This window comes from Uloborus diversus, chromosome 7 (genome assembly GCF_026930045.1).
Source record: "Uloborus diversus isolate 005 chromosome 7, Udiv.v.3.1, whole genome shotgun sequence".
Taxonomy (NCBI): domain Eukaryota; kingdom Metazoa; phylum Arthropoda; class Arachnida; order Araneae; family Uloboridae; genus Uloborus; species Uloborus diversus.
In genome coordinates, this window is record NC_072737.1 from 35977653 (window position 1) to 36001276 (window position 23624).

The window sequence follows — 23624 nt, forward strand, 5'->3', positions numbered from 1 at the left end:
CACATCCTTGTCTCAAGCCCTTCAAATATAGTGTGGTAAAACACCTAATTAGAAACGAGAAGGCAACCTTTTTCTTTTGCAATGTAAAAACGTTTACTGGTAAATGCTGTCGATAAAGAGAGAGATAATATTTGTATATAAATTTGGATCAGAATTTAGCTGAAGAAAAACAGTTATTGAAGAATTACATTTTCTGGCCCATGGGTCTCATAACCTTCGTGTTATTGGCAGGAAGCTCTTACCAACTGAGTTAATGGAATATTTTCTCAAAATGCTGTACAGTAAGGCCCTCGTTGGAAGTTACGTTTCTCGGAAATGCCGAGTAAATCGAGACCGCGTAAATTAAGACCTTATATTAGTGTTAAAATAGGGGTTAGGTTCCGTAGACAAAAAAAAATACTTCATTCCAGTGATGACTAATTGTATAATAAGTTTAATGTGTACTTATATCGATTTCTATGCACAACTTGCATAAAGAAAACACAAATTAATTTAGTGTTTCGAAAAGGAGTTGGATATAATGGCCTTTTGGCAGTAAAGAATTTTTCTCAATAGTTCTTTGCAATGCATTAATACGTCCATGATCATTCCCATGATAGAATCTTCCATGATAGAACCTTCTTTCTATGATAAAATCTTCTTCCTATGATAGAATCTTGTTTCTAATATAAAATCTTCCTTCACTAACAAATCAGAAAGATCTTTTTTATTGTCAGGGAATGACCCAAATTTTCAATAATAACGTTTTTGGTTGTGTCATCGATATCGGTATCCTTGTTGCTTTTGGGCTCCTTTGTCACTCTTAAAAGCTCTTCTTCCAGTGAGGTCTGAACTGTGAGTTTAATAACTTTACTTTTGGGAATAGCTCTGGAACCAATCGCATAAAATGTCTCCAAGGGCTCAAGCTCGATTATTAGCACGCCAAAATGCAGTTTACTGTGCGTAATCTGAAATCTTTATGAGTTTAGATTTTGAAAGAGGGAGAATTGTATCTTTTTGCATTGCCACATCCGCGTAAAAACAAAACTCATCCGCGTAAAATAGAATAAAGGTGTCAAATCTTAAGCCGCGTATAATCAAAACCGCGTAAAATAAACCCACGTAAAACGAGGGTCTACTGTACACTTAAACAGAGCGTAATTAAGTAACAAAAATATTTAAAATTGATGCCTTTTATTTTGTTAAAATATTTTTATAAAGTTATACTGTGATTTATCTTGTTAAAATTAATGTCTTGTGTCCTGATTTAAACAAAAACATAACTGTATTTATGGGTGCCACTATTATTAAAGATTAAATACAGTCGAGCCCGCTTATTGGAATATCGTATAAAAGAATATCCCGTTTAATATAATTCAGTGTACTACACCGTTGATGCGTGTTATTTTTATCCCGAACAATGGAATGTCCCACTCATTAGAATAATTTTTCGGGGCAAATTGCCTATTCCACTAAGTGGGCTCGACTATATTTATTAACATTTGCATCACGATTCTTCTGAAGTAGAAAAGTCAATAAAAAGTATTGCGGCCCAAGGGGACTCGAGCTCACGACCTTCCACTGTAAATGACTGAACCGATATGCCTCTGTTTTGAAAGCTATGTATTGAGTCAATGCGCAATTAAAAACAGAAAAAGTCGGTTTTCCCGACAAAACATTCAAAATGTGATTTGTTTCGTTATTTTTCGCCAACAGCGGTGAAAAGATTCTTTAATATGCTGCACTACTTATGGTGTTTGGTAAGGTATTGAGCAAATTCACGACGTTCCAAAAAAAAAAAAAAAAAACGCTATTGAGAAATTATATTTGATTATTTCATTTAACTTATATGTTCAAAATTTGCTCGTTTCAGTCCTTTAAAGAAAATTAATTTTTCTTAACTAATAAAATATTCGTATAAAAATATACAATGCGCATGTAAAACTATATGCATTTTTGAAAATCAAAAAAGAAAAGAACTTTTAAGTTATGGATGTGCAATCGGTATTTTTAGAAAAGTATTGAAATTCATTTATTTAAGACCATTATTAACTAGTATGGGGAAAATTATTTTCAGTCAGTAAAAGATGTTCTAGAAGAAATGAACACGAGAGACTGAAGCGCTGTTGGAAATATCAATATTTTCAAACTATACCACAAATCAATAAAAAGTATTATTCTTTTTAACTTTAAAATGATTTTAAAACTGTAAATCTTCATTAGATTTTAAAAAATATTGCTGCTCAAAAGAGATTAAAATGCTGAAAAATAGATGTTTTTAAGAAAATTAACAAGACTTTTATTAACACTTAATTTACTTTAAAATGTTGTATTAAAACGTATAACAGATTGTTTTTCTTCTTGGCACTATGTAGTATTAACAGTATTCATACTCGAATAAAAAATTTGAAAGACGATAGTCAAGAAAAGAATCAAACTTAAAAATTATATATGTGTTAGATGCAGCTGACTTTTCTTTTTAAGTTCTGAAAACAACATTTTTATACTACGTCATTTCTCTTTCACACATTCATATTTCTAGGATATTTCTACATTCTGGCATGTAATTTCGTTCAGACTTAACTCCCAGATCCCCTTTCGTAATGTTAATATTTCCCTGAATGGAAACAGGAGGTAAAAAGAAAAGTAAAAAAAGTCTTTTTCTAATGCGTTGCTGATAGAAATTTCTTTTTCCAGTTAAAAGTATTTCGACAGTTATCTTCTCTGAAAGAACTCTTTGAGAAGTGTTGAAAGGAGTGGAGTTCTTTTCTTATGTAGGTTTATCGTCATTCATTCTTTGCGAACAAAAGCAATTGCTGCGTAGTCTTTGAGTCAATCAATCATTTGCAGTGAATGTCAGAAAAAAATCAAAAATGAAATATTTTATGTATAGTAAGAATTTTCCATGAATGGAACGTAATTTTCTCATTTTAAGTTTTTAATTAATTTCTTGTGAGAATTGTGAGGAAATATTGTGTTAGCCAAGATTTGATAATGTGTTCATAAGTTAAGGGTATTAAGTTATTTACTTTGGTGATTAAATAAAGTAAGTGATACGTATTGCAAAAGGTTTCATAAAATATGTTTAAGATATTTTAAGCTGAGGAGGAGTCAATAAACATGTTTTGCTCTTTAAATTTTATGATAAGATATATTTATTTTTTCATTTATCTTATTTATTTTAATAATTGGTAGTTTTTATCTATTTTATTTATGTATTTATTTATTACCTCCCTATTGGAAAAAAAAATGATACCGGAAAAAAATATACCGGCTTATGAAACACCGGAACCGGTATCATACTTCCGGTATGTCAGTATTTATACCGGAACCGGTGTTCTATAAGCCGGTATAATTCAGATCCCGGTATCCTATACCGGAACCGGTATTCCATACCGGAACCGGTGTTCCATAAGCCGGTATAATTCAGATCCCGGTATCCCATACCGGAACCGGTATTCCATACCGGAACCGGTGTTCCATAAGCCGGTATAATTCAGATCCCGGTATCCCATACCGGAACCGGTATTCCATACCAGAACCGGTATTCCAATAATACCGGTTTTCCATACCGGAACTGGTATTCCAATAATACCGGTATTCCATGCTGGAACCAGTACTCCATACTGGAACCGGTGTTCCATAAACCGGTATACTTCATATCCCGGTATTCCATACCGGGACCGGGGCTCAATACCGGAGCCGGTATTCCATACTGGAACCGGTGTTCCATAAACCGGTATACTTCATATCCTGGTATTCCATACCGGGACCGGGGCTCAATACCGGAACCGGTGTCCCATTAGCCAGTATACTTCAGATCCCAGTAGTCCATACCGGAACCTGTGTTCCGGTATACTTCAGATCTCGGTAGTTCCTACTGGAACCGGTGTTCCATAAGCTGGTACTTCAGATCCCGGCACTCCATTTCCGAACGGTTGTTCTATTTTGGAATTTATTTGGTTCTTCAAATCCCGGTAGTTTTAGCCAGAGTTGTTGTTCCAACTTCAGTTGTATACCGATATTTCTTTCTGGTACTGGTACAGCACATTTCGTTACTTCCTATCGCGGTAGTATATTCTGGTGGTTCTCCAGAATGGTCTGTACTGACTTATGATGCGGGAATAGACACTGGTGCAGTCCATTTTGATGTTAAAATGTACTGGCATTGCATAAGCTGGTACGGTGCATGGTGCCAGTAGCATACTGAAGTCACTAGAATACCAGCATTGCATTAGGTATATTTACGAAGCACAATATTTTAATGTAACATAATTAAATCAACTAAAAATGCGACTTATCAATATCCAAAACTTAAAATAAGGGATGCAAAATTACAATATTAATCAAAGCTATATGTAGTGCATTATCGAGTAAATGATTAAAAAGTAAATATATTTAGTCAGAACAAAAATGTTTAATTGCAATATATTGTTATGAGTCCAGCCACTTCAAGAAATTCTTTAAATGACAATAGTTCTTGAGAAAATAGAGAAGATTTATTTACGACAAGAAATATCGTTAGCAACTGCTAAATTAACCATAGCAATTAGGCAAATTCCATTAACACCGTAAACTCAACGGTCACACACGTATTTACATCACAATACGCAAAAACAAAGCATAAATCTGAGCATGATACGCAAAATCTGAGCATGTTTGGCATCTCTGTTTTGTGCACAAAAAGTGCACTGTATTAACAGCACACTCTGTACAGCTAAATTGTACAATACTTTTCATATGCAATCACAATGCTCAGACTTAGTGCACTTTTTTACATAATGTTTTCATTGTGTAGAGACTACTTTTTGTCCGCAATATTTAAAATGAAAAAAAAGAAACTGAAAATTAAAATTTCTTAATTTTAGCATGTTTATTAACAATAAATTTATTTAGGAGAACATATCAAAAGTATTGCTCAGTTTTTGATGAAATATAAGAAATTCTAAAATAAAGCCTGTCGTGGAGTGGAAATCATCTTTGTTACCAAAAATCTGTTTATTACTCCTGAAATTCAGCAGCAGTTGTTACAACTGTTACTGCAGTTATAACTTTTTATTGAATACATTAATAAGTTAAAGTTGAACAAAATATAGATTTTAACTTACTAACATGTATGGCAAGAATGTCCTTCCTACCAGGAATGATGATGAACCCCCTCCCCCAAGCAAACAAGACCCCAAAGTTGAGGTCAATAAACCCTTTAAAATGTCTATGGCATAATCTGGATTAATAAATCTGGATCACTGTGTTATAACCCAAATTTAATGCTCTTTCTTGCCACAAAAGGTTTTCTTATGCATGCTTATGATATAAAACTATATAATCAATGGTGATGCATTAAAATTTCATAATTTAGAAGCAAAAATTTCACACATTCAGTATGCATTATTAATTTAGACAACAAAAAGTAAATAATGAGCGCCACATTATAATTTTTTCCAAATATTGTAACATTCGAGTTCAAACCACTTAAAACTACTATTGTGTAGATGTTTATTCTCCAATATTTTTCAGCTGTTCGTGTCAGTTTTGTTGCTGTATAGCATAGAAAAACATAGTGTGTTATCTATATAACTCACAGCGTGTTACTGGTTTCCATGGTTTGAAAATATATTTTGATACCTATCAGATATTTTCAAATTTAAATAATTAAATGTATTTTCAAATTGTTGCTGTTTATTTTCCTACATTATTCTTATAGTATATAGATTTAAAATTAATGTTTCTTTCATTACTTATACACCCAAACCTGTTTTTATGCGGTGGATGGGGACCGCATAAAAAAAAATCCCATTAAAAAATATTGTTCGAAACTTCACAAGTAGCTATAAAAGGTTGTTTTTGCAACACAGTTTTAAAAAAAATGTGGTGGATAGGGAACGCATAAAAAAAGTCTCACAAAGAAAATAACCCCAAAATTAAACAAAATCAAAATTAACCAAGTGAAGATAATTTTGCATACTCCTGAAAAATTTCCTGAACAAGGAAATTTTTGGGAGGTCAGTGACTTCCCATCAGGATGCCCATGTCCTCACTTGAAGATATTACCTCACACTCGTTTTATAAATAATTTTCATACACTGCACAAAAACAGGTTTGCATATAAATAAACATGTATTTAATGTAAAAATTTATTTACTTTAAATGGTATTAAATCTAGCTAATATCTACAATTTTGAAATATAATTTAATGTAAGAATAAAATATAGCATAACTACAGTTGATATCGACTATATTTTGGTTATTGACTATAATATTTATATACTCTATGAAACTGATTACAAATATACACACAAGCCTTGTAAAGAATCACAGTATCATATACACAAATATAATGTTTTATGTAATATTAATGCATGAAAAGCTGATTTAAAATCATAGGTTATATTAGCTTAGTTTTATTGATTATTGCTTACATGTGTTTTAATGCTTATATGTAATTTAAAATTAATGTTTTACAATAAATTTTATTAAATTTAATTGAGTTGCTTTCGCAACAACAGTAAACAAATTTTACAAAATTATAAATTTTAGAAACTGAAAAAAAAAAAATACCAGTCAGGGTTGGCCGATTGGACCCAATGGGTTTTTTTAAACAACCCATTTAAAAAACCCATTATTTAGCCCACTTTTCGGTTTTTTAAAATTTTCTGAGAAGTTTTTTAAAAAAAATTAAATATTTTCACAATTTGAACTTTTTTTTTATTTGTTCTTCATCACAGACAGTGGACATAAAAAACGAATTTTGAACTTCAGTGGTATTTCTTAACTCTTTATGGCATTAAAAAATACTTCAAAGATTTTAAATAAATATATTTAACTTTTTTCTTTAACTGGTCAATAAATAACTCAAATTGTCTTGACTAAGCCCTGTCACGTCTGATTTTCTCAATATTTGTAGTTTGTACAGAGGAAACTACTCTAGCTAAAAGGCTCTTTCATTTGAATTATTTTCTGCAAACCAACACATCACAAATCTCGAATAAACAAGGTATATTTTTTAGAAGATAACAGGCATTATAAACGGTCAGACGGAAAACAGAATAGGATGTACAGTATTTTCATTATCTTATGAAAAAGTTTAATATTTCTTACTCTGTACACAGAAATAGAAAATAATTTGTGGGTCCGAAAGTCATGCAATAAGTCCCTTGCTAGCACTTACCTTGGGTGGAGGGTATTGGAGACCCTCTCTCTCCTTCAGCAGCATATTGTAATTGTAGGGATATCAGCAACTCACTTGACGTGGTCTGACAAAGTTATTAAATTGGTAGATGCTGGCATCATTTGGGGCTAAGTGCAAAGACCCATAACAAAATGAAGTTAAAAAATGCTACAGGCCTGTGTGAACTTAATGTAAATACATTAACACCTTTAGTGAAAATACAGGGTTTTGCATATTTAATTTGAATTCTTGATCCTGTAATATATAAGTCATATCTTCTTATAGGAAATCTTTGAATAACTTCGTTTATTGACGTAGAGTGGATAAATGAGATGAAAGTTAATTAGGTTGAAAATTAAAAATTTTATTTCAATTTTTTAATTATTATGACAATTCTTCTGATTACATGATAAAGCAATTAAATTGATAGTTGCGGGGGTCGTAAAAAATGAAGTCACAAAAGCACTACAGGCCTGAGTGCTCTTAATAAAAACATAATATACCTGTAAGGAAAATATTGTGTATTTTCATTAAGAAATTTGAAACCTTGACCCTGTAATGTAAAAGTTCTCTGCTAATGGGAAATTTTTTAAGAACTTGTCGTGCACGGAACAAGAGTGGATAAATAAGATGAAAGGAAATTAGAATGAAAATTTATATTTTTAAGTGACATAGTCGAACCTCCATAACTCCAATATTTCTTTATCTCAAAAGTTTTCATCAGGTCTCGAGCTTTCGAGACTGTTGTGGAAACTTCACGTAACTTGAACGTTTTAGCTGGTGCCTTGGGACTTAAGTTATCAAATTTGAGTTGACTGTATCTATAGTTTTTAATTTTCACGATAATTCTTCAGATGACGCATGCCTCAGTTTCCGATTATTATCTTTATAGAAACATATATTGACAAAAACAAATTTTGAAAATCAATAGGCGTGCATTTGGAGCCATTCATTTGTCTAATGCAGACAGTAGAGTCCCGGCATTTGAATGATAATCTGGCTGAATCTAAGAAACGCCCTCAGCAGCAAGGACGGATTCAGGAAACCTTCGAGGGACAAAATTGCGCTTTAGAACTTCAATTTTGGAAAAATGGCAAGCCTATGAACCCTCTCCCTCACCATAATCCAGTATCGTTTAAAATAGTCCTTTTGGGACTGCAGTTTTGAAAAATTAACAGAGGAAAGAGCTTGAACTTCATTCCCTCACCAAAGCCTCCTCCTAAACATTACCAAAGATGATTTAAAATCACATTTTTAAGACTTCAAGTTTGAAATTATTCCAAAAATCTTCTGATTAAAAGTTCCATAAAATTTTTGGCAGATTAACTAAAAAATACTTTTGAAACTTTAATGTCGAAAAATTGCCTATAGAGTGCCTCCCTTGTATCCGTTCATGCATGCTCAGTAGGGCAAAAAAACCTCTACTAGCAGACTTATTGATAAATACCCATTAACAATACATTTATACTGCATTGACAAAAAATTTATCTTTGGATGCCCGTTAAAAAATCATGACCAATAATTCAGAACAATCATTTAACAGAATTCCAAGATTCTGGAATGGAAAAACTGTATGAATTCAGCAGAGTCCAGAGTATTCTTGAGAGAATTTTCTGCTTATAGGGAGAAGAACCCAAGACAAAAAATAAATAAGTAAAATCAACCTTTTTTTAAAAAATGAATTGACGAAAATCAGAGTCCACACAACAATCTAACAGTGGCCTGAAAACTGCGCAACCTATGGTGTAATTGTCTATTTACTTTGCACGTTTTAGCTAGTTCTCTGATTTGTTAACATGTCCTATTTCCAGTTACTTATAAATTAAGTCATGGATATTTTCTATTTGTTTTTGTAACACACATCTCATTTTCCTTACTGATGTGTACAGTAAGTAGAACTACTATTATCCAAATTTTTTCCAGAAAAAGAAAATTAAGACAGAAACTAATGCAAAATATTTGTAGAAGTGATTCGCAAAATAAATAATCTGTCTAAGCGCTTTTCCCTCTGTGAGTTAGTTAAACACTAGCTCACACTAGTCACTTTGACAGAGATATTTAGCAAGCAATGATTTTCATTTAGAGTACAGTACATATTTACTGACATAAAGTTCAGCACATGTTACTACACTTAGCATGTAAAAACACTCTACTTTCATTTGATAAAGAATTTAAAAATAGTTTTGCCCCATTTCAAATACAAAAATTTATTAAAATAGCATTTTTTTTTCGGAAGAAATTCATTTGTCCGAGTCTACTGTAGTTGAACATTGACCAATTTGTAATTTTTCTTATTTCTATACATTTGAATTTTTAGCCTTATTCTGCTTAACTTGTTTCTTTTAGGTACAGTTACTTCTGTACAAAAGTTACTGCTACTCAACTGTGGTTTTATTTTTGTGTAAATCATGCAAAAATGTTTGGTGATAAATTTTACTTGACTGTATACAAAAAACACCGTAGAAATATCCCCCAAAAATAAATAAATGTGAAAAAAAACCGAATGAAACAAATAAAAGAAAAGGGGCTTTACCTAAAAAATATAAAAGGAACGTAACAAAAATTGCTTGTGAGCGAAATGTAAGATTTTTTTTCCCCGTTTTCTAGCGACGAAAATTAATATGGTTAAGTTCTCGGGGACTTATTTAATATGCTAGAATTAACTCAGACAAAAATTAAAAAGAACAAAACTTAAAATTAACAAATATTTAAAAAAAAATTAACTTTATATTAGCACCTTAAAGAATAAAACAAGGACAGCGCAACACTAGTAAAGAAATTACACGACAAAAAAATTGCTAGAAATAATAGTAAGAAAAAAAAATAATAAAAATTTTTCGAAAGAGACATACTGAATTGAATGAACTAAAAAAGAAAAAAAAAGAATCATCGAAAAACGTGCAAGGCATGAAGCAACAATGTAAACAAATCGACCGCATGGCTCTGTGTTAGGTTGAGTTGAGTTGACTTCATTTAAGTCGGAAACTGATTCGTTAGAAGTGAAAGAAATAGGGCAGTCGCAAGTGACGCCATGCTGTGGGACAAACAAAATCCATGTGCTGATGACAACTAAACATGCTGTAATGTGGAATCAGATCATTCGATTTCGATCTTTCGCCACGTTGGTTTGCATTGCTTACTTTTCGCATCTGATTTATTTTTCTATTTTTATTAGCTTTGTAAATTATTACTTATTAGTCTATTTTTAGTTATTAGTCTATTATTAGTTATTAGTCTATTATTTGTTATTAGTCTATAGGGCAGTCGCAAGTGACGCCATGCTGTGGGACAAACAAAATCCATGTGCTGATGACAACTAAACATGCTGGAATGTGGAATCAGATCATTCGATTTCGATCTTTCGCCACGTTGGTTTGCATTGCTTACTTTTCGCATCTGATTTATTTTTCTATTTTTATTAGCTTTGTAAATTATTACTTATTAGTCTATTTTTAGTTATTAGTCTATTATTAGTTATTAGTCTATTATTTGTTATTAGTCTATTATATTAGTTATTAATCTTAGTTATAGTCTTATTATTAGTTTTGTATTGTTTTGAGCAATGCCTGCCTTTTGTGGCGTATTTGGCTGTAGCAATCGAGCTAATCGAGATGCAACAACATTCTTTAGATTACCTGCGGTGCTGACTAAAGGGTCAGAATTCAAAATAAAATTAAGTGCTGAACGTCGGGAACGATGGATAACCGCTCTTAAACGAGCAGACTTGACAGACTCCAAATTACAATGGTTCAGAATCTGCGGAGCACACTTTCTTACCGGTAAGTGAACTATCTTGATTAGTTTTTTTGCATGAGTAGTGTAAACAGTGTAATTTGAAAACATCAATGCTGTTGCTAGATTCTTAAACTAAAATAAAAATGACTGTCATAACCTCAAAAATTATTTACAATATCTTTTTATAATAAACATGTATTGATAGTGAATGAAAAGTTCAGTTTTTTAATCTATCACCACTTTCCCCCACCTGACCCAACTCGGTCAATTTACCGACTACTCAGTACTCGGTACTCGGCCAAATTTTGATCAGATACTCGGCCAATACCGAGTAGTTGTAAAAAATTGAATATTGTTCAAGAGAGATTTTACAATCGACAAAAAGTGCAAGCATATTATATACTGCAATCATTTGCAATTGCTATATTCATAAAATAAGACTGTATTCTATGTATAAGTTGAAAAAGAAACACTTATAAAATATAATCTGAGTAAAAGTCAAGTACTTTTCTGTATCACATATTTGTGTAGGACAAGTTACTTTTGGTCAGAAACATTCTAAGGGACCCTTAAGATGAATATTCATAGACTCGTAACAAAAAACCCTTTCAATCGTATTGCAACCTAATCACTTGAAAACTTGACTGCGAATTTTTAAAACCTTGGTTTTGCAGATCCAAATTTTACCATAATTATAACAACGAAAAGAAGTAAAATTAAGTCGATTTTTGAGAGTAAGAAAAAGGTTGTGACTTTGGGTAAAGAAATACTTAGGGGAAAAAATGCTATTAAAATATTTTAATAATTGAAATTGTTTCACAAAATGTGAGATTAAAAATTTAAAGACATCTGACCGATATTTTTGTCGTATGTCTTTACATTCATGAGTTCACATTTTATGCACTGAAAAAAATATTCCTTGTAACACAAACATGTGACTGCAGTGTTCCTGCATATTTGGGCTTTTACCATTGCGTTATTTACTTTAAAAATTATTTGCTTTTATCAGACTAGAACTATAATAGATTGATACAATTTGTTTTAATTCCAACTTGATCAATCATACTTTTTATTTAATTGTTTATTGTTATTTTTTAAAATAACTTTCTTGTAAAAAAATTGACACAAAGAATAAATTTCTTAAATAATGTGTAATTAAAGTTCACCTGGAATTTAGTTTTAAATCTATTATATGGCCATAGAGGTCTATACTACTACTCCAATAAGTTCAAAATTCATCATTTGTGTATCGTTGGTTCTTAAAACATATTTGGTAGTCGATAACTCGGCAACTTAGTACTCGGCCGAGTAGTGAAAGGCTGAGCGAAGTGCTACTCGGTATGTCTCTATCAAGGAAGGTACTTCCATTGTTCCACTTATAAATGTGTGCAACTACTATTGATGAAGAAAAATATCATTTTCGATGCCTGCTCTGAAAATAATTCTGGAGAAAATGAGTGTAATTAAGGTTTGATATACTTACGCTTTTGAAAATAATTTTCTGACTGAGATAGGGTTTTGCAGTGGCGTGGCCAGGATTCTGATTTGGGAGGGGCCCAGCAGCGGCGCTACTAGAAAATAGTTTTTCTTTGGGGGGGGGGACATTAGAAAATGATCCCTGTTGATCTCATCTGATTAAAAGAGAGGGATCCAGGAGTTGTTCTCGGGAATTTTCTCAAAATTGTTGAATGAAAATGCAATTTCTTTTTGGACAAATTTAGGTTAGGGGAAAAAAAAGCTCAGCAGAAATTTGTAGAAACTAAAGCCTTAAAAATGCTATCATAGTTTTGCATTTATTGACGTTTAGGGTAAGGGATGGAGCTTGGGGATACTCCCCGACTGTTTCAAAAAAGAAAAAAAAAACAGATCAAAATCAATTCCTCCTCCCTCTCCTGATGTTTTTTAAAATTGAAGATCTAAACACATTCGGAGACAAACGTAGAAAATTTTGCTTAAAGATTTATTTCCCCATTTAATAGGGGAAAGTCCACAGTGGTGCACACAAGAACTTTTCATACGGTTCAGGATCGAAGCTCCACCACCCTCATACCATGCTTTAATATATCGCGAAAACATTTTCTTTTGGTTTTATCGATAGTCGGGAACAAAAAACTAAAAAATACAATATTGAAAAACTACTTAAAATTAGTTTATAAAAGAAATTATTTATAAAAAATACTTTTAAAAAAACCAGAAAGCTGAAAAATGTATGTATTATTAGCAGTTTAAAACACTAACTACTAGTTGAGACATATTCAAAGCATTTTTATCTGATGCTTTAATTTTGTATTAATAATTTTATTTCTGGTTTCAGGCAAGCCCTCTGCTTTGGAGGACAAAGATAATCCAGATTGGGTCCCATCGGTGAATCTTGGTTATGGTTCCTCCAGCATTGATTGCTCGAGGTATAAACGAAGGATGAAAAGAAAAGTTTGTTCTCTTGCTGAGGATCTTGCAGAAAGCGGTGCTGCAGACAATAATGATACCGAGTCAAATCATAAGGATGTGGGTGTCCAAACTGATGTATCAATGAAAGATTTAGATCTGCAGCAACAGGTTTTTCGAGACATGCAGTTGGAACTTTCAAAAGTGAAAGACAATCTTAAAAAGATAACGTTAAATGAAGATTCCTTCAAAGATAATGATGACAAGGTAAAATATTTCACGGGATTGCCTACTTATGCATTGTTACTTATTATTTTCGATGTGGTTCAGCATCATTTAAAAGAAACGCCACAGTCTGCCTTAAGCAAATTTCAGAAACTTTTGCTCACCCTCATGCACCTAAGGCTGAATTTCGACTTTACGGACTTGGCATACAGGTTTGGAGTGTCGAAATCAACATCCTCCAGAGCATTTGAGGATTGCTTATATGTCATGCACGAACGATTTAGTCGCATGGTTTCCTGGCCTGAAAGAAGTGATTTGGTCGAGAAAGTGCCATCCTCGTTTTTAGATGCATTTGGCAAAAAAGCAACAATAATCATAGACTGCTTCGAAATCAAGATAGAAAAGCCTTCGAATGTGGTAGCTGCAGCACAAAGTTACTCACATTATAAAAGCAGCAACACTGCAAAGTACTTAATAGGCATCTCACCTCAAGGTGTAATAATTTTCATTTCATCAGCTTGGGGTGGGAGAACAAGTGACAAACATATTGTTCAGAACTCTGGTCTGCTAGAAAAGCTCCTTCCTGGAGACCTTGTTCTAGCAGACAGAGGATTTAACGTCAAAGAAGACGTAGAACTTTACTGTGCGGAAATAAAGATTCCTGCGTTTACCAAGGGTAAAAGACAGTTGAGTGCATTAGAAGTGGAAGCGACAAGAAATCTTGCTCATGTACGGATACATGTTGAACGTGTGATTGGACAGCTAAGGCAAAAATATAGAATTTTGAGTGATATCATGCCTATCACCCTTGTGAAAAAAACTATCCCAGACGCTCCTCCAGTCATTGACCAGATTTTGGTTGTATGTTCTGCGCTGGTAAACTTCATGCCATCTGTCATACCTTTTGATTGATTTTATCTATAAATGTTGATTATAATTATTACTAAAACAGTTGTTAATGCTGTATATTATGTATTAAAGTAATTCACAAATACAAATTGAAAAGTCATTTTATTTTTCAAGACATTCATGTTTAAAATGGTTTTAGATGTGTCATGTAAAAGACAGGCAAAAATAAAATTCATAACAATTTTAAATATTTTTTATTTAAAACTTGGTATTAAAAAAAAAGAAAATTCCTAATTTTTAACATTTTTACTAAGTATTGTCAGCTTGGAGATTCACACAGCTCAGGAACTAATGATTTGTATTAAGGATTTCAAACATTTCAGAATTAGAATGGAGAAAACTATTACAGGGCATAAAACCCACGTTTAAAATCTAAGGGAGATTTTTTTTTTATTTCTGAGGAAAATTTTTGTGAAATTATTAACGCCAATTTATTGAATCAACTGCCTTAATGAATCAAATTGTGAAATACAAATACAAATTTAAAAAAAACTTCGTTAGGCAAACCGCTGGGATGTAAATCAATTTTGTGCCAATTTTCATCATCATACGTTGCGTTGATTTTTCAGTAGATTACTTGACCCGAAAAGCTATTGCGCAATAAAAAGTTATTCGCAGCTCCAATGCTCGAATACGCTACCTTGCGGTGATTAGCAATACTGAAGAAAAAGGTAAAACATTCCATTCCACGGTTTGATTCATACAAAATTAATTTCAAATGGAAACGCGTGGCGCAAAACGAGCCTTTATTTTTCTCTCTCCGTTGGCAACAACCCGCTTTGTTTACGTACGATCTTTGTTTACGTTCTGCAGACTCGCTTCTAGCGTTAGATGTCTAGCGTTAGAATTTGATTTTAGAATGAGTGTTTTTAATCACTTGAATATAATTTTAAAAGAAGAGAACAGTGGACTTGGGAATCTTTAGATGAAAGATTTAAACGCAGATCGGTCAGAAATGCTGCCAATAGGATTAGGCGCGCAAACGCACGCCGTGAACCGTGAATTGCAAACCGAGTGAGTTCTGTAAGTGTTTCCAAACATATTTCCGGTGTAATCATGCACTTTACTGGAGAAAAGAGTTGAGCTAACATTGACAGTAATAAAACTGGAGAAAAATATTAATGTATAAAAAAATGCTAATAATAACATTGATACTTATCCTCGAAATACCACTTATTTTATCCGATAGTAACGTGCCTTTTAATTCAAACGTGAACAATTTCCTGTTAGATTAGCCTTCCCAATAACTATAAATAATGCACAGAGTCAAACTTTTGATAAAATTTGTTTAGATTTTAAAAAACCACTTTTCAGTCATATACATGTCATTGTAAGTCATTCAAAGTCTTGTATCTGAAAACCCAGAAATTTTCAACTGTGTATGTAGTGAGGTATTATGATTTTCTTCTTTAAAAAAAAAAATCCTTTGCAAAGCCAATGTTTCTGTCGAAAGGTTTTTCCTTAACCATAATACTTACAAAAAATTAAGCTCCCTACTTACTTGAGCTGTAGAGTCGGAGGAAAAATGTCTTACTCCCACTCCAGGATTTTTAGAGACTCCGATTCCTTTACCCAAAATTAGTCTGACTCCAGCTGTGACTCCTCAAATACTGGCAGAGCTGCGAATTTTGAGAGAAAATTACCAACTGTCTCTTGAAATTTTAAACCTTTGACTCAACCTCTTTTACCAAAAAACCACTCCAACTCCACAGCCCAGCTAGAGCTTGACCACAAAAAGAAGACGGATGACTTTGATGCAAAAACATCCGTCATTTGTATCATTTGTAATAGGTTTTTTGTTAATATTTTTAAAGATAGAATTAGCGAAACCATGCCTCTTATTATTTGGTGCTTTCTGGCAGATTCTACCAATTACAAATGATGCAAATTATGTTTCACTTCAAGGTCATCCGCCTTCTGTTCGTGGTCAAGCTTTACTAACTGCAATCTGTAAAAACTGAAGTTTTTTTCCAACCACATTTTTGTATATACAGTGAAGCACCATTTATGCATTTTTGAAGGGACTATGAAAAAAGCGTACAAATGAAAAAACATATACTTGGTAAAGGTTAATGAATATTAGACTCTCCAGGGACCAATTTAAAAAATGTATTATTAAAACGTATAAAAGGGAAACGTATAAACTGTGCTTCACTGTATTATGTTATTCCACGTAGACTAAATGAATTTATTGGACAATTCTCATTGCAAAACATGTCACTTAGTTTTGCAAAGCATTGAAGTTAAGAACTGAACAACAATGACAAAGTAAAGCAACAAATTGAATCACGAAGACCTGAAAAGCGAAACATTTCACATACTTTTGCAATGGCATTGATGTTAAGAACTGAACCACAGTGACAGAGTAAAGCGACAAATTGAATCGTGAAACCTGATTTTACTGCTAATATGTTTTCATAAAATCATTTTGACCCTGCTTTATTTATAGTCATTAGGAAGCCGAATCTAACATGAAAATGTTTACGTTTGAATTTAAAAGGCATATTACTATGGAATGAAATAAGTGGTATCTGAGGTATGACATAAACATTAGTGTTATATAATAATCATTAATTTTTTTGCTACAATAATATTTTTCTTCAGTTTTATAATTATCAGTCTTAGGTCAACCCTTTTTCTCCAGTAAAGTGCATGATTAATCTGTAAATGTGTTCGGAAACTCTTGCGGAATTCTCTCGATTTGAAGTACACATTGTGCATTTGTGCACCTTAGCCTATCAGCAGCATTTCTGACCGATCTGAGTTTAGTTTTTTCATCCAGGGCCAGATTTGGAAATGTGGAGGTCCCGGGGGAATGAAAGAGTGGAGGGCCCTAATCAGGGTTCAAAAAAAAAATCATATTTTGGAAAATATCCGATACATTGATATATATCCGAATTGATATATAGCCATTCATCCCTTCAGTGTGTCAATAAAATGAGTACGAAGCATGCTTGGGAACTAAACCCTGGGAGTTTTGCATTAGGCTGACCTCTTAACAGGAACATCTGCCTAGCTCCCAAGAGACCTTGGTCAGGAGGAGTGAGATGGCTACAGTAGGCCTTGGCCCTCATAAGATGTCATGCCACTGGGTTTGGTTTTTTGACTCTTAAAACACTCATCCTAACATTTTTTACTAAATCACTGCTTTTAGAGAATGTCAGAAGTTGCTTGCTCTTTGCAACTGTTAGGCATTTTAGAAAATATATACACACATTTTGACACTGAACATAGTATAATTAATGACCATGAAATGTTTTTAAGCTGCCTTAGTCTTTAAGTATGTAAACATTGTATGGTTTTTTTCACTAATTTCTTTTGCATTCAGTAAATGTAGGAAACAAAGATTATATTATGATTGTAATTTTAGTGCAAAAATGTTCCCTTACATACTTTTCTCAAAAGATAATGAAATTGCAAACTTATGCTTATAATAATCTAATGCAGGATTTGCATGTCAAATTAATTGTCCCCTTTAAATGTATGAAAATCATAAGTGTTATGAGATTCATATAAAAAAACACTAACCTTTTTTTAATACAAATAAAACTAGACTAATGTATTAGTGACCTGTGAGCGAGCGTAACAATGGTATGCTTTTTGATAGGAACTGTATGGGGAAATTAACTTTAGTTTTGTTGCAAAATAAACCTTAAATTATCTGGCATGCCGAAAGATTCAAATTTCCGGCATGCTGGTCAACCTCGCTTTTCGGGGTAATATGGTATTAAAAAATCTAGATTAAATTGATACTCGTTTCAAAATTCCCCCGTAAGATTTCATACTGGCATTTAAATTTCCAGTGTGGTTAGTTACAGGTTTCAAAATTTCTAGTACGTTTAAAAACCACTATTAAAAATCCAGATTAAATTGATTCTGGTTTCGAAATTTCCAGTATGTTTAAAAACCGGTATTAAAAAATCCAGACTAAATTGAGACTGGTTTCAAAATTTCCAGTATGTTAAAAACTGGTATTAAAAAATCCAGATTAAATTGATACTGGTTTCAAAATTTCCAGTATGTTAAAAACCGGTATTAAAAAATCCAGATGAAATTGATACTGGTTTCAAAATTTCCAGTATAAATTCATACCGGTTTCAAAATTTCCAGTATGCTTAAAAACCGGTATAAAAAATCCAGATTAAATTGATACTGGTTTCAAAATTTCCAGTATAAATTGATACCGGTTTCAAAATTTCCAGTATGTTTGAAAACCGGTATAAAAAAATCCAGATTAAATTCATACTGGTTTTGAAATTTCCAGTATAAATTGATACCGGTTTCAAAATTTCCAGTAAGATTTCATACCGGAATTTAAATTTCCGGTATGATTTTCTTTTTTCCGGTACAAATCATACTGGGTCCGGTATCATTTGGATACTGGTTTTAGGATTTTTTTCCAATAGGGTATTCATTCATTTATTTATTCATTTTTGATAGAACGTCGGTAGGAAACTTGAGATTTTTTCCTAAACTTTTTGTATTGAGAAAAAATAGGCATATTTTCGAATAAATGGCGTTATCGTTGTAAGAAAAAGCGTTCTTTTACAACTTGCGTTTTACATAAACCCTGCTAAAATTTTATTCATTGCTTCAAAGTACTAAGTCGTGTACTAAAAGAAACTGATATTTAATTTTTTAAAAAATCACGATCCCGAGGGCCACATCTCAAATTAAACTGAATTCCGCAGGCTATAGCACAAATAAAATTTGAAAGCACAATATTTTTTCTAGATTACCATAGGAAAACAGAAGAAAGAGTGTTTTGTTCGTCGTGAAAGCAGTTTTTCCTTGCTTAGAAAATAAAATATAGCAATCGATAAAAACTTTACGATTTTTAGCTTTCTTCCGATTGCCTGCCAGAACTGCTGAATCAGAGCAAAAATTATCAACTCAGACTCCGAACCCGCAAGCGCTGGCCAGTGGTCCGATTCCGATTCCTGGAATTTTAAGCATTGGACTCCGGAATCTTTTACTCAAAGTAAGTCCGACTCTTCAACTCTGACCCCGCAGCCCTGTAATCTGCCAACAATGATCAACTATCGAACATGTGAAAGGCTTATAATCTTATATAATTAAAAACTGAGCGTATGTGCTTATGTATCTATCTATGTATGTCCAAGTTACTTCTCCCGAACGCCAGTAAACTGCTCATTAAACCAGGTATCGTAATTTTTCCGTCTTTATAATTGACTTTTTAACATATCCTCCGATAATAATTAGCGGAGATATCAATTAAAAATTATTTATTATGACACTTAGATTTCGACATAAAATCGCTATTTTTCGAAGGCTTTCCCCAACTCAAATTATTATTCAGTGCTTCATCTCAACTTTCCGCAACAATGCTTTTATTAAAACTTGTAGCCTGAAAAAAAAATTGAGAAGAATAATGTTGAATTTTTTTCTCGAATATGAAAATAAAAATTCTGGCTTTTGTTTTAAAGGCTTTTCCTGTAATCGTAGAATTTAAAATGTTTTCTTTTTGGTTATTTTTCCGTAATCTGCAGTCAAATTGTACTGTTTTTTTTAAAAGCCTGATTGTTGAAGCATCACTTGAAGTAACTTTTATTTTCGAGATGGACCGTGCAAAGCCAGGCGACGCAGCTAGTTTTATTTAAAATATATCCACCCAATTCTCTAAATGATTTGGAAGCTCCAAACAAATTTCATCTTACGTATAAAATTATGTTCTTTCGGTTGGTACCAGTATTTTTAATGAGCGAGTAAGTTTTGACTATCGAAATTACGAAAAAATGATGATTCAAATTTTAAATAATGTCTTCGGTAGTTAAAGTCCTAGATAGATAAGGGGAAAAAACAGTTTTGATCATATCATCTTTCAAACAAAAATAAAACCATTATCGGTTCCTCCGTTAAGGAGCTATAACACACGTAAGTCCAAGTAACGCTTACAAAATATATTTTAGAAACAAACGCATCCACAAAATCTTAATTGTAAAAATACGGGACCCGTCACTGGTCAAACACAATCTAATGAATACTTTGTTTCTTCACTTAATTCTACTTCACACTACTGCGGTTTTACTTATGATAAATAGTAAAAAGAAATTGATCATAGTCAAGAATTCGATTTTACAGATTGTGATATTAAAGACATAAATGATTATAATTACGAAATTGTTGTTACGATTATAATGACAAAATATTAAACTTAAAGCTTGTTAAACAAAGTATCATATAAATATTGCAAATCTGTGTACTGTATGAGTTTTGTAAATGATCGCAATAAAAATTAAAGAGGATTATTGATAATAGTGTTGTGAGAACTGAATCCAGAAAAGCATAGAGCGCACAAAATACGAGTATTACAATTAATTAAACAGACCTCTAGATAAATAGTTTCCAATTTATCGCAATTAAGAATATTATTCAATGCAATTTTATTTGAAGTTTGTTTTGACTGAAAACATTAGTTTTCAATTAAAAGATCTCTAAAGATTTATTTCCTCTGGGGGCTCTTTGAACTCTTAATTAATTATTCAACTTTGTTTAAATATTTTTGCATATGTTTGCATCTTGGAAAAAAATTCAACAAGTATTGCATTTTTTCCGCCTATAACCAAAATAGGGAATTAATGAGCATTTATTGGACCAAACATAAGACTGGGTTTTCGTGGAAATTGGTACCTGTGTTTAATAAGCAATACATCAACGATGTATTAAAATATATAATTTTCGGAAAGCTTAAGTTATGCAAAATACGGCTATTAATGTATATAAAAATAAGAACGTGTGAAATATTTTGTGCAATATAATAAAATTTGCAAAAAGAAAAAAAAAAGAAAGCAAGTATAAAAGCGATCAAAATATTTGAATCTCCATTCTTACTCTTTGCAGCATTATCTGGCTATTTTGGACGGGGGAGGGGATTGGGAATTACTTGTTTCAGTTATTTTAATAACTATAATATTAGTTACCAGCCGACCCGTGTGAAACATTTATGCTAAACAGCAATAATTCTAAAATCCGGTTTTTTAACTGTACGAATAACTGTTCGAATAATTGCCGAAATGGTACTCGTTTGTTTGTTTTTTGCATATAGCCTTGAAGAAATTTAAAAAAAAAAAATATATGTTTTACGTATGAAGTTTGATTGAAGTGTTTGAGTAAAAAATTAAAGAAGTTATAGAATACACTCACGAAAAACATATTGGAAAGATAATATATATGCTACGATTTATCATGTTTAAGAAAAACTTTTTGTTTTCAGATTTTAATGCGACAGCACAACTGTGGTTCAGAAACAAGAAGTACATAAAATAATAGATTTATACCTTCTGAAAAGTTTGAATAAGTATTCCGCAGACTAAAAGACTAATATTAGGATGTTTAACACTAAAGATATGCACAATAAAGTACCACAATAAATTGAAATCCAGGACTGTATTTTGTTAGAATATTTTATTTAAAGTTATACCGCGATTAATCATGTTAATATTAATGCTTTGTTTTCTGTTTTTAACAACAAAAGAAACTTGAGTTCAGAACCCTACAGTAAGTTCAGATAACATATTCATAGAAATTTGGATCAGGACTCTGCTCGAAAAAGAAAAATCATAAAATTGACATCTGTACCTAAGAGCCAGATTGACGTAAGCCCAAAGTTATTAAATTGATATATCTGTACCTCAGAGTCAGACTGACGTAAGTCCAAAAATTGCGATTTTCCGTCCATTAGTGCATTGTATGTAGAAGTCTATTCCGCATTGAACCATTCCAACGTAATTGTTTAAAGAAAATAATTTTCATTTTTTTTACCAGGGTTGCGTGCATGAGAAAAGAGGTTTTCCTCCCTTCTGTAAAATTAACATATTGTGACTTATGTCCTTCTGCCTCTGAGGTACAGACATTTTAGCTTTTGGGGATTCGAACTCACGATCTTTGCTATATTATCACGACGCTGTTCCCAACGAATCCAGTGTACCTTAAGTTCAAAAGTCTATGCATTAAAGCACGGCAAAATAAAAATCAAAATAAATCGGGGATTTTTTTTCGAAAATACGACCAAAAGGTTAATTGCCTATTTCTTTTTTTTTTTTTTTTTTATTTCACCAAATCCGATGAGTTTTGTTAAATGATGACTTACTTATTTCTGTGTCTTAAGAGTTCTGTGTTCTTAAAAGTGCGAATACATGGAAAATGTACGAATCGAGTTGTTCTGGTGGCATGTTGAGCCAATCTGCTTGGAATCAGTTTTGTCGAGAGAGTGAGAGAGAATTCAAATTGAAAAAAAAAGCTCAGAAAGATCTTTTCTGCATTTAGACATCTTCGCACTTGTCACCTCGGCAAGTTTCCGAACGAACCCTTTTCTATTTTTTCACAGTTGAGTTTTGGTGATGGTTGTGCTGCGTTCGAAAGCTGTCCACCAGTTACACTGGCTGGTCAGGTTGCGGTTATGACGTCACCGGTATTTTTCTGATGAGCCCGGTAGAACAGCTTTGTTTCCGAGCACTTGTAGTTATTGTTACTGCGCAGATAATCTAATTCAGCAACAACCGACGCTCTTATCAAAGCGAGTGTAAAACTGAATACACGACTGGATTGATCACAATATACCACGCGATCTCGCTAACCATGTCAAGACAGTGGGGAGAGTGGTTGCAACCGAGTCTACTGCCAGAGAGCGCCGTCGCAAGCATTTACGAAACGCAGGTAGGTGGCGTCGAAGTTCTTAGTAACCGAATGCTTGCGGTGACACCTTTGCGACCGTCCCTTGTTCCCGAACATATTCTCAGACTGCGTTCGGAAACACCCCACCAGTTACACCGTGTGGTTAGCCAGGTTGCTATTATGTCATCACTGGTATTTTCTGGTGATCCCGGTAGAACAGCTTCCTTTACGAACACTTGTGGTTACTGCGCAGTTAATTTTAGTTTAGATTTAGACAACGCTCCAATCAAAGGAAGCGTAAAACTTAAAAAACGGCTGCATTAGCCAAAAAAAAATACCATGTGATCTCGCTTACCCATTTCAGAAAGCTGGTAGGTGACGTAAAAGTACAAGTTGATGTCAAAAGTTTTAGTTCCTGAAGGCTTGGGTACGTTCGAAAAGAATCGGTCGTCGTGATCACCGGTTCCACCACAAGCGAAGAACACCTGCCCGATTTCGTAAACGATACAGTGGCTCTCTGGCAGTCGACCCAGTTGCAATCCGTCGCACTGCCGCGCCGTCTCGACGTGGTTAGGAAGGTTACAAACTA

The 23624-nt window shown here is 32.8% G+C and overlaps 1 protein-coding gene across 1 annotated transcript in view; it reads left to right on the forward strand.

The window, feature by feature from the left end:
- Positions 1-22635, forward strand: part of LOC129226654 (uncharacterized) — a 99178-nt gene extending 76543 nt beyond the window's left edge. The window contains exons 2-4 of the mRNA XM_054861285.1: positions 4026-4113; positions 13197-13987; positions 22549-22635. Of these exons, the coding sequence (XP_054717260.1) occupies positions 4026-4113; positions 13197-13987; positions 22549-22635 (966 nt within the window). The remainder of the gene's footprint in view (positions 1-4025; positions 4114-13196; positions 13988-22548) is intronic.
- Positions 22636-23624: the final 989 nt, after the last annotated feature.